At 31.8% G+C, this 12,621-nt stretch overlaps 2 protein-coding genes and 1 long non-coding RNA gene across 5 annotated transcripts in view; 2 read left to right on the top strand and 1 right to left on the bottom strand.

Moving 5' to 3' along the window:
* Positions 1 to 331: 331 nt before the first annotated feature.
* LOC149577875 (UDP-glycosyltransferase 72B1-like) lies at positions 332 to 733 on the bottom strand. The gene has a single exon (XM_089798501.1). It carries the CDS (start codon positions 731 to 733, stop codon positions 332 to 334), a length of 402 nt encoding a protein of 133 aa, XP_089654627.1.
* A 7,636-nt stretch (positions 734 to 8,369) lies between these two features.
* Positions 8,370 to 12,621, top strand: part of EMB2816 (Small nuclear ribonucleoprotein family protein) — a 108,751-nt gene continuing 104,499 nt past the window's right edge. For 2 of the 3 annotated variants that reach the window (XM_089826169.1, XM_089826178.1), the window contains exon 1: positions 8,370 to 8,539. The gene's annotated coding sequence lies outside the window, so the exon portion shown is untranslated. Of the gene's footprint in view, positions 8,540 to 8,812; positions 8,882 to 12,621 lie in introns of those variants that run through there. The other variant, XM_089826186.1, reaches the window with a different exon arrangement.
* LOC149577874 (uncharacterized) lies at positions 8,995 to 10,116 on the top strand. Its single transcript, XR_016354272.1, has 3 exons — positions 8,995 to 9,615; positions 9,739 to 9,850; positions 10,010 to 10,116. It is a non-coding gene; the product is annotated as an uncharacterized LOC149577874 (long non-coding RNA).

The following is a 12,621-nucleotide window of genomic DNA, read 5'->3' as shown; positions in this document are numbered from 1 at the left end:
ACCTTCAATTTCAAGACTAAAGACCTTTTGACAAATAATAATATATTAATAAATAAAAATAAAATAAATTTTATTTATATAAATTATTAGCCAATAGGCTTTTCCACTAGAGTTCACTCCAGCCATAAGTTGTCTCACACTACATAATCCTTGCCGATAAATGGTTTTTGATTGCCAATAAATGGTTTGGTTTCAATTAGAAAAAGGTATGGGCGAAATAGTGGGTGAATGCATATCTGTTTCAATCTTGTTCACTGACAATATTTATTTCAAGATCTTAGATATATCTTCAATAGATTTATAAGATCTGAAAATTAATTCATTACAAAAATTAATTCATTTCAGATGTTTCTATAAATATCGTCATCGGAACCGGGCGAAGTAAGGACATGCTCCACTCCAACCCTAAGGCGAGCTCATTCATCTCTTCACAAGTGATGAAATTCTCAGAGCCGAAGGACACATAAACTACTGAACCCATCGCCCGGCCATCCAGCCAATCTAATTCAAGACAATCGGAAGAATGACCCTTGCCGGAAAGAGGGGTCAATGACCCTAGTGCCCTAACGGGCCTGGTGCAGCAGCTCTGAAATTGGTGTATATGATCTGATTCGAGCTCCTTAAATGTGTTCAAGATTGTCGCCCAACTGCCCTTTTGTTTTATGGGGAACATATTTTTAAAAAAGAGGTACTTTGGGTGCGAGGCGTCCGCATCGGTAAGCCTCGGAGTCATTTCAGAGGCAGAGAGGAATGTGGGATTTTTCCCCTGTTCTGGCACAATGTATCAGCCTCAACCAGAGCTGACCAAATTGCGGGGGAGGATTTTCCAGAGGGATTTGACGAGATTCATGGTGAATGGGGGAGAACATTTGATGTTGATTCTAGGTATGCCAAATTTGGCAGCAGTTTCGATTGTCCAGGGGAGGAAAAAGTCGGTGATCATGCAGAGAGGAGGGGGTAATCCATCCAAGCCATGGTCTTACAGTTTTTCAATTTGAGCAACCTGAGGACTCTGCTCTCTTAGGTTAAAAGGCCCCATAATGCATCAAGTCTAGCAAGAAGATGGGACCCAAATCAAAATAACTCTCATTTTAGACAAACCCCTTCTAGGGACTCTCAATCATTTATTGCAGCTTAATTAGCTTATAACAGTTTATTAAGGAGCCCAAGATAATGCATGGCTTCAACATAATATTTGTGCCAGTATAGGGTAGGAGTCCAAAGCATTTTATAGACTGCGTTAAGAGGGGCATTTAGTATTATGTCATACTAGACCAAAGATTGGTTGGTGATATAGAGACCAATAGCTCATGGGCAGAACACTCCATCAGCAAATGAAAGGTTTTAAATTTGAGACCAGTTAGCTCACAAGCAGAACAATCCAGTACCATAGTCTTGAGTAACATCTGACCTGTAATTCCTTCTTTTATTTCAATCCATTTTGTAATCAACTCAGTGAATAATTATAAAGCTTTTTTTATTTCAAAGACTTCAAGAAACTTTATTGTAATCAGTTCTTTCAGTCTAGCAAGATATAAAACAAAGTTCATTACACAGTCCATGAAACCAAGAACCATCCTTGTATAGATGATGATTTTTTCACATCGCTAGCTATTGGTGCTTTCATTAGTAGATCTTCATGAATTAATACTAAGTAGTGATTAGTTGAGGAGGAAAGAAGAAACAAGAGGTAATTCACTGGTAGTAGAAGCATGCTCTCATCTTGGAAGAGCTCCAACCAAACAGTCGGGATTGATTTCTAAGACGTGTTAGATTTTTATTGAAATTTTTAAATAAGGTAAAGCTAATATTCCAGGTTATCACAAACCCAAATACCATTCAAACATTTTACAATTGAATGCATTAAAGCTTTCTTGAATAATTAAATTTGTGTTCCCATTGCTACATTTTAGTGGAGAATCAGATCGTCTCTGAGTCTTACGTTTCAATGTAGAGTTTTGCATTTCATGTGATACTTTCATGACGGCTCGCAAGTGTAATTTCAAACGTGAAATTTCTTCTCCATTTCATTTTCATCAGTAATAATTACAGGCCTTTAAATTTACGCAATGTTTTGGACTCTGAAGCCTTTTAAACTTGATTTAGCTTTGAAGAACTATACATCTTAGATTTGAAGAACTATATATATTAGATTTTTATCATTCTACATTATAGATATCTTAAATAAATCTATTTAAACAAATAGAATAGATATATTTATAAAATATTTGAAATTTAATTTATTACATTCAAAAATGTTTATATTTCATTCTATTTATATATATTTTTAACCCATTTTAATTTTTTATTTAATTTTTTTTATAAATAGTTGTTAAATTCAAGATAAAGATGTAACTATTAACATTAACACACATGTTCTACCCTTTCTTCATTGTAGAATGCTAACTATGTAATATAATACTATGTTAAATTTGAAAAGAGCATTTGATTACTAATATTATAATGAGTTATATATTATGAAATTTAGAGAATATAATAATAATATGAAGGAAAAGATATTTTATCATTTGTTTTAATTAGTAGGAATATATTTTTCATGAAATGTACATCTTTAATCTTTTGCATTAGGGAGTTAATTGTATTTTTTTTTAACACTACTATATAGTTTTATTTATTTATATTAATAAAGAGTTTTTCGTTGTATTAATAGAGAGTATAGTTGGGGTATAAAATATATCAAATTTACTTACCTCTTTTTTCATTTATTCAATAAATGATAAGAATAAGATTTTTAATAGTTTCTTTTTTCTTTCTTCATTTCCTCAATAAATACTTTTGCAAATATGGGGATAGGGTTGTCTCTCTTTTTTCATTTATTCAATAAATGATAATAATAAGATTTTTAATAGTTTCTTTTCTCTTTCTTCATCTCCTCAATAAATACTTTTGCAAATATAGGGATAGGTTTGTCTTTGCACCCATTCGCTCACAAATTGTGGTCCTTTTCGTGCATTAATGTGTATGTTTTTCACTTATTGAGATTTTTCTTATTGAAATACTATTATAAATGAAAATGGAATATTGTATGATTTAAACTTCTAAACTAAGGAAGATGAGTCATTAATTTTGATGGATGTGAGTGAAAATGGAATTATATAATCACAAATTTATGGAAGAAAGTAACAATAACATATATTTTGGAAGTTTTAAGATAACTTTTAATGAGATAAATTTTAAATTTTAAATAATATTATAAAAGAAAATGGAATATTGTATGATTTAAACTTCTCAACTAAGGAAGATGAGTCATTAATTTTGATGGATGTGAATGAAAATGGAATTATATAATCATAAATTTATGGAAGAAAGTAACAATAACATATATTTTGGAAGTTTTAAGATAACTTTTAATGAGATAAATTTTAAAATTACTAATGTTTAATGAAGTTTCCGAATGCATAGAAAATCCAATCAATTTATCTTTAACAAAAAATATTTACATAAATAATAATATACATTCAATAAACTTAAACAAACTTTTTTACTTTATGAATTTTCAAATATATAGAATTCGTCTATACTCATTTTTTCTTAGATGCTACTATTATGGTACACTACTAGACCTTTTCATTTTATGGTATTTTAATAGAATAAGATGATTTAAACTATGATACATTTAAATAAGAAAGTTCTAATTGTTATAATTTTGAGCTACAAAACTTAAATTACAATGTTATGCTTCAAATTTTAAAATTTTAAAATTTGTAATTGTTGGTTTTATTTAGCATGTGCATTGGTTTATGACATTCTTAACTTCTATTTTTTGAGCCATGTACATAATACATACATACATACATATATTGTATATACTATTTTATTTTTCGTATGAATGAAAGATTTGGACCAAATTTGATCCAATTTTAATTTTTCTTTGTTTACACTTATCTTTCATTAAAAAGGATACTCATGCAAATTACTTATAATATATGGATAAAATTTACTACCATTAAATACTATCAATGTTCCTATTGGTTCTCTTTTTCATATTTAACATTTGTTTTGGTTTTTTAGGTCATGGCTAATCTTCCCCAACCTCACCACATAATAGACATCTCAAGCACTACATCAGAGGTCAATACTCCACAACCATCTACAGGATCTATCAATTGGAATGGGTATCCCCAAACTAAAATACAAAGTCTTCCAAATTGTGCTTCTCAAAATTGTGCTCAACTATATGCACAAATGAAAGTGGCAAGCACAAATACACGTAATGTTCAAGAATTTGAGATCATTAGGGTTGAGGAAGTTTTGCAAGAAATCAATTTACAACAACTTGATTGCTATAATTATTGCAATTATCTAAGGGAGATTCATGCTGACTAGTATTATAGACAAGGGAATGCACCTATTATTCGTCATGCCTTTCAAGACTATCTTAATCATCCATAGAGCACGCTTCACTTGTGTTATCCCTTTTTGGTGATTATTAGTGGTTACTCTAAAACAACTCTCCAAAAAATAGGGGTTTTTTATACTTCTCCTATTACTGTAATACATGAGTCGGCCTTATGTTCCTCCTCTACTATGTCATATGTTGATTGAAGTTTAATTTATACACACTCGATTCTATTTTGAATACAACTATGCATTACATGTATCTCCAACAACTATTCACTTTTCTTCTTCCTTTATCCTTACACAATTTACTTTTCTTAAAGAGATCCCACACTTGTTTGATAATAAAAAGTGAGTTATAATGTCTACGAAATAGCTCATATATATTAAACTAGAATGATTTTTTTCATGGCACCATTGCTATGTGTGGACTACCCATTGGTGCCAATACGAAGTGGGAATAGAGTCGTAGTCACTTGTGAGATCTACATGATGTCTTGTTCTCCTTCACGCAAATATGTGTCTTTGTGTGCTTCGGCTATTATATATTGAGCATATGCACTTGATTTTGCTTGCTTACTAAATAGGGACCACGAATATTCACCCTGAGTTCAAGATCTGAAAATGAGCAAAAGGTGAGAAATCTGAATATTGTTAGACATTTACTTGGCTTATCCACAAGGCAAAAATTGCATTTAGTTTCATGTTTAAGGAACTGTATGTTTTATTTTTTGATTCCTCTAATTAGTTTTCCCTTTTGCATTACATTTACTCAGTTTAATTCACTTAAATTGATGCTCTTATGAGAGTAGCTTCAGCTAAATTTAAAATATAGCACTTATCATACATAAATCCCAAGGATTAACCAAATTCTACCATAGCCTGATATCGACTTTAATAACCCCTGTTTCTTTGCAAAATTTCTTGAACATGTGAAATGGCAAGCACTATGCCCATTCTCTGGAATACGGTGATTCCACACCCCTTTTTTTTTATCCGGGGAGTGACTGGGACAATGAGTTAGTCGCACAATGGGAGCCAAGCTATGAGGACAAGTAGAGAGAAGACTGAGAAGGAACTTGCCAGAATCTCAAAATTGCTGGACCCTAGCTTTTGGTTCATTGTTAGGGCTTGTTAGCCAATAGGCTTTCCTTTTGGAGTTGCCTCCAGTCAGAATTTGTCTCACGCTGGAAAGTTATTATCGGTGAATGGTTACAAAGTGTTGGTTACAGATCGTCGGTAAATGATTTGTGGATCTTACATATAGGTAAATGGTTTTGGCTTTATTGAATTGGATGTTTCTCAACCGGCACTGGCCATGAAATATGACATTGATTAAATTGTTGCTGCCATGTTACAAGTCATATCTAGATTGCCATTGAAAACTTGTGTGGTTGTTAACTTATTTATATGATCCTATTATGGATTAGGCTTGCAAGTTGTTCCGTAATTGATTGTTGCTTTGGTTTTTGGCGTTTCTCAATTTCTTGCAGTTTGTGCCAAGGTAGCAAAGGGGGTTTGAAATGGCAAGTGGAGGATTGCAAGGGTCATTCTATTTTGTGTAGATTTGAAAGTTCTCTGCATTCATTCTAAAGTGGGGGAGATTTGGGCTTGGTATTGGATTTGGAGTTGAATTTGTACCGCTTGTGCAGAAGGGGGCAATGTCTTTTAGTTCTCATTTGAAGCTTGGATCACATTAGAATCAGGATGGCTTCCCTGCCACACTAGGAAAGGTGAAGATAGACAAAAATGGTTATTTTGGCTGGTGAGCAACCACCAAAAATTTGCAAAATTATAAAATGAAAGAAATCAAAATTCTGCATTGATAGTGTCATACGTAGCTGCTTAGATTTAGTGTTTGGAACATTTTTTAAAATTATAAATGTAGCTAAATTATATATCATCAAATATAAGTAATTTATTGTGACCATACTAGTATACATACCCATATCTCTAATATTTACCTTGAGATATGCAAGTTTGCACATCCCAAGATGCTTGAGTACGTTCTTAGACTGATTGGGATTTCCAAGAAAAGACTTTCAAACTCAATTCCTAACTCTATGCCATTTGCTTCTATTGGTGGAAGCCAACTTGATGCAAATTTATATGACATGTTCCTAAATTTATATATTTTAATACATCCATTTTCTCAATTAATTAATTATAAATATTTGATTGAAGGAAAATAAAAAAATAATGGTTAAATTGAAAGAGTTCACTATGAAACAAATTTTAGAAATTTACAAAAATTGTTATAAATGGATAAAGATTCCAATCACTCCAAATTTGCCAACTAAAATTTTGAATTTAAGCCCAAATGAAAGAATCTACATCAAGAATGTGTTCACATTAAGAATGATTTAGTATGCATTATAAAATTTTACATGCTTTTGTTAATTAGTTTGGAGTAAAGAACAATAAATTCTTAATTTAGAATGTATTAGTAAAAGATTTTTAAATTATTTTTGTTGAATTAATATGAATGACCTTAAAATAACACCAATTAAACCTTATTGTCGATTTATTTATATTCATAGATAAAACAATTTGTAAGATTCTTTTCTTTGTGAGTATGATTGATGTTTTTAGTATGCATAAGATTTAAGTAGTGCTCACATTAATTTAATTCAAAAAGTATTCATTTGATACATTTCTAAAATATCTCTCATAAAAAAGTTTACTATTAGAAATTGATGACAAAAGTTTGAATAACTATTTTTACCATTTAAATATTTGATTGGAGGAAAATAAATATACATATTACATAAATTAACAAATTTAATAAATTGAAAAAAAATGTTAGAAATAGAAGAAAGATTTCAATCATTCTCCAAACTTGATAACTAAAATATTAAATTTAAGCTCAAAAGAGATAAGACTATGTTCCTTTTATAGATAAAAGTATGCTTGATAGCCACAACAACAAAGACTAAGGCTCATCTCATTTTAGTGATGTTAGGGGGATGTATATTATATTAGTGGGATGTATATTATATTCGATGTTAGTGGGATGTATTTTAGTTATTAGTAATGAAAGTAGCATGGATATTACACAACTCTCAACCAAGATGAATCTTCTCAGTATTCTATTCAAGTTAAAAAGAATAACAAAAAAATAATATTCCTAGCTTTTAATAGGTCCTGTATTAATGGGAGAAGATTAATAAACTATTTTTAAAATATTATTTTTTTCCAACAAGATCTTAATTATATAATTTAGTGGAAGATATGCTATCTCAATATCATACAACTAACATGTTTCAATGTGCATGTAAATCTTATTTGACTTTTATCTATGACATTCTTATGCTCATGGTTACATGTTACATACTCAACTTTATGTATTATTGAATATGTGACCTCATGGGAAGATTTGGCTTTGTTAGAATCACCTAAACATGGAATAATTGCTTTAAGTTTTCCATTCATTTTGATGATATATGGGTTCTTGCGAGCCACTACTCATGAAACATGGGTCAATCAACTCGACTCAAAACCTACATAGTTGAATCATATCTTTGAAGCTACTTCACAAAAATGCTATGGAAAAAATATCCTACTTATCAATTGAAAGAATCCTACTTATTAGTTGATGAGATCAAGGAGCTTTCTACTGAATGATTCCTAAGGAACAAAATTTGCTGAAGACCTTTCCTTTTATACACTTCCTTATGTAATATGAAGCTTCATTTATGATTTTAAATCTTTTTGTATATACAATTGAAAAAATATTTCAACAAATGTACAATGTCTGAACCTCGAAAGAGGTTACTCATGTATATACGTCTCTATTTTATATACAATACTAATTCAATGCTAACAATTTAAAAAATCTCTTGAATTTGACATCTTTTCAATTTTTCTTTTCTAATAAAACCTCTCGGCATACCCCTTGCACCTCTTTCCGGTGCAAATGCTAGTATATAAATATTTTAAAAATAAAACCATAATAATATGAGAAAATCGGATGCACTTCTCTTAAATTCAAATCCTATTGTGGCCTTTTTGGGTTCGAAGAAATCGAAATTTAGTACGCATTTCTGCACTAAATAAATTAGGGCGGCCAAAATTCATGTTCTCCTCCACTAAAACGCTGGAAGGTGGTTTATGGTGGGCAACGGACAGCAGGCAAGATCGCACCATGCAATTTCTACCATTTTAAGGAGCATTCCAGAAAGTAAGTCTTTTTATTTCATCTCTTTTCATTTTAATTAAGCGATGTTTTGGTGGCTGGAATTTCAATTAAGTCAGTCTTTAGCAGCCGGTTTTAATTCCGTATGAAACATTACCAAAACTGGTGGAAGCCTCTTGTTTAATAGCTTCTCGGCTAAGAATGAAACAATAAAGAAGAACATCAATTCCCTATACGAAGAACATCTATTCCATAGTATATAGGGACAGAAGGCATATATGCGTCCTAAAATCGGATTTTAGCTTTTCAAAAATCTGCTTTTAAACAACTGATTTTTCTCGACGAAGTTAACATCATCGTAGTCTTTTCAGAGTTGAAGGTTTTACTGTACGTTTTGCCCATTTGAGTTTGCTTGCTCCATTTGTCATATTTTTCTAAAATTAAATCGAAAGTCCTTGATGCGAAGAAATATGTTTTTTCAGCTTTGGTCTGTTTTTGTGATATTTACTCGTATATTTTCTCCTGGTGTCTAAGGCCCTGTATTTCTTTTTCCCATATTTTAGTTTGAAACTAGAAAATGAAAAAAATAAGACGAGAAACATGTGAGGGTTGTGTTTCACAGATCTGTACATCTAGAATTTTAACAACAAAAGAATTTTAAACTTTGTTTTACTTAAATATTTTAGAATATGTTCCTATCCAAAATATAGCCATGACTTGAGAATAAATGTTTGAATTTCTGTTAATTAATGGGAGTAAGCCATTTAATGAGGTTTGGATGCCATTGAAATTAGATGGTGCTTATTGCACTTGAAATTGTGAGATCTTCACTTAGTGATAGGGTTTAGGTTTAGGATTTATATGTATTTTACTCTTGGTTAAGTTTTATTTATTTTAGTTTTATGTATTTGTAGAGTCTGCCAGAGATTGAAACCCGTGACATGTTGAAGGGCAGTAGATTCCCCCCATTTCTGTGAGCTGAAGGAGACCTGCTTTAACATATGACTTTAGAATCTGAGCTCTTGTTTTTAATGGGAGTGAAGATTTAGTGATACCATAAGACCAAAGCATTTTTTGGCTCTTGATTGGCAACCACCCTTCAATTAGTGACCAGCCAGCAAGTAATAAATAGTTCATATATATCTGGTATTAGTTTGCTGATTAATGGTGGTGATGCTATTCGATTGACCTCAATATATGACCCAACTGATCTTTAATCTGTTCGCTGCAACTTCCTTATGTAGTATCAATGTCGTGAGCAGAAATTGGTGTTCTAGTTGCTACAGGACCTGCATTGGCATTGATGCTAGCTCATGGAATCATAACTCAGATTGATGACAACAATATAAGCTTCAGGTAGTGTTTTTGTTCTGCTTCTGTGAGCTGGCTGAGGCTTTGTCCGAGTCAGTGTGCCACATAGAGTAGAGCAAATTGCGTAATATTCCTTGCCAAACATGAGATTTTTAATCCACTTTTATACCCGGTGTAAGGGCTGATTTTATATTCCTTGCACAGGTTGGCGAGATCGCAAATTGCGTAATATTCCTTGCGAAACATGAGATTTTTTATCCACCTTTATACCCAGCATAAGGGCTGATTTTATATTCCTTGCACATGTTGGTGAGATCGAATGGCCTATTCAATTCCAAAAATTATTACATTTTAAAGTTATTTATTTAATATATTTATTATGATTAGTTATATTTAATGCTATAATTTATAGTTAAATATTCAATATTTTTAAGTGTTCAAAACACTATTTTTGTACTTTATCTAAAATTTCACATTAGTATGAGATGGGGACATGGCAGTCCTTCCCTCCCAGATGTTGCTTGTCCTCAAGCAACCTAGATTTGAATGCTCCAAAATCTCCTTATCTTCCCTTTTCTCTTCTTCTAGCGATATATTCATCCATTTGACCAAGTACTTTGGAATAACCTTGTCTCTCAACTTTGTTTCTCTCAAATGCATAATTGTCTCTGGCTCCAAGTTCTGTTTCCCTTCATTATATAATGGTGGTGAGTATGCTGATGGAATAATTCGCTGTGCAAGGCCTTCTTGAGATATGACACATGAAAGATATTCTGTATTCTGCTGTTATTTAGTAGTTCTAGCTTGTAAATACAACCTCGCCAAGCCTCTTTACAATCTTCTAGGGCCCATAGAATTTTGGCTTCAATTTTTCTACACCACTCCCTTTGAGGGAAGCTTGTATATAGGGCTGCAACCTCAAATAAACCTTGTCTCCAACTTCAAAAATCTTCATTGTTTGGTGTCGATCAACATACATCTTCTGATGGTTTTGGGCCTGCTGCAATTTTCTTTTGAGAGTACTCGAGATGTCCATACTCTGCTGCATAGATCAACTTCTCGCTGATATCTCATTTAGAAGTTAACTTATCGCAAGAAGTTATGGATAGCGAGAAACTATGTAAAGATATCACAGATGATAAGTTTCAAGTTATTGCCATTAAATTGCTAAAATATTGCAGATGTATTTCCATCTTGGCAATAAATTGACAACTTCTTGCGTCTGCAACCTGGTATGGTTTGATGGACCGCCAAAGGGCCAAAACATTTTTTTAGCACCAGTTGAGTTTCGGAGAGGGCATAAAGATTTGGGAGGAGAAAGACCATCATTTGCAGCCACCTAGATCGATTTGTTGTGGATTTGGAGCGGATTCAAAGAGATTTTTCAAGCGAATTGGATTCACAAGTAAGTTTTTGCTAGAGCTGCTGGGAAGGGGAAGAGGAAGATGTAGCTTATTTTGATATTGTAATTGACACTTGTATTTGCTTATAGATTTACAAAGTCAATTTGCTATTTTTAGTTTGCTTTAGAGTTTAGAATATCAGACTATCACTATGAGCCATCAACATTCCACATGACGATGCGACTTTGTATCCTATTTGCATTTATATATACCTAGATCAGCTTGTTTGGTTTGTTTACTCATATATTGACTCATTAGATGCATCTCCTTATTGAGTTTTGCAAAAAAAAAAACCATTTCCGATTAAATTTAAGCGATTTTTTAAGTTCTTGATATTTTCCCGAGAAGTTAAAAAATTGCTTTAAGAACTCTATTGGGAACTTAAAATATCAGGAACTCTACTATATGTGAGGACAAAGTCATTGAATGGCATAGCATCATATCTTGTGCAGTGCTTTGAAATGAGCCATACTTATTGACATGTGATATGTGGTGTTGTAGTAATACTCCCCAAGGTGCAGCCATTCAATCCCTGCTATTTGCTGCCCTCTAAGATATTTTTTCAAAGCCTTTTATCCATTTGTTCATAATTTCAGTTTGCCCATCAATATGTGGATGATAGCTATTGCTTAGGCTTAGTTTTGTACTTGTTAAATGAAAGAGCTCTTGCCAAAACAAGCTGATAAATCTGCTGTGCCCTCTTTTAGAGGGTTTGCTGAACTTCATGCTTGATGTTCGAAATTCAGTGAACATTCAAAATGGGTATGGAATCTGCAAAAATTCACATCTATATTTGTATGGAGAAAGTGCCATTTCTTTTATCAGAATATTTTATATTTTTTTTCGCAAAAACATTTTTGGTAGCATGTTTTACAAGTTTTTAAAGCTAGGGCCCACATTTCTTATGTTGTTGATTCATGTAGCCTGTCCAATCGTCAGCTAGCAACTAGGGCATTTCGTTTGTGGTATGTGACAGGAGTTGAAGGGAGGAGCGTGAGAGTGGAGTTAGAGGGATGAGCCATACGACATGCATTTGTTGGCACAAATTTTTTCAGCTGATTTTTTTTTGACCACGGGATTGTAGGTGGTAATATGCCTTTTGAGAGGTTAACTATTTTTTGTTTATTTTAATTTTTTCTTTAGCTCTTCCTATGCTTTATAACACTTCAAATATATATAAGTGACCTTATGAAAAGTTAAATATTCTTGTTATATCTATTTAAATATTATTAGTAATTTACACTAAATAGATTTAATCTTAGTGTAATTTATTTTTTAACTGTTGAATTATCATTTAATAAATTTAATTTAATGTTCTTTATTTTTAATTATTAAATTATCATAAAATAGATTATAATTTACTAAGTTTTAGTTTAAATTATTTATTTATTTAATATTAATATTTAATAATTA

Source organism: Cupressus sempervirens, chromosome 1, assembly GCF_028749045.1.
Source record: "Cupressus sempervirens isolate cs-2001-9-10 chromosome 1, ASM2874904v1, whole genome shotgun sequence".
In the NCBI taxonomy this organism is placed as follows: domain Eukaryota; kingdom Viridiplantae; phylum Streptophyta; class Pinopsida; order Cupressales; family Cupressaceae; genus Cupressus; species Cupressus sempervirens.
Note: the sequence above shows the minus strand (reverse complement) of the source record. Positions and strands in the feature narration are given on the sequence as shown.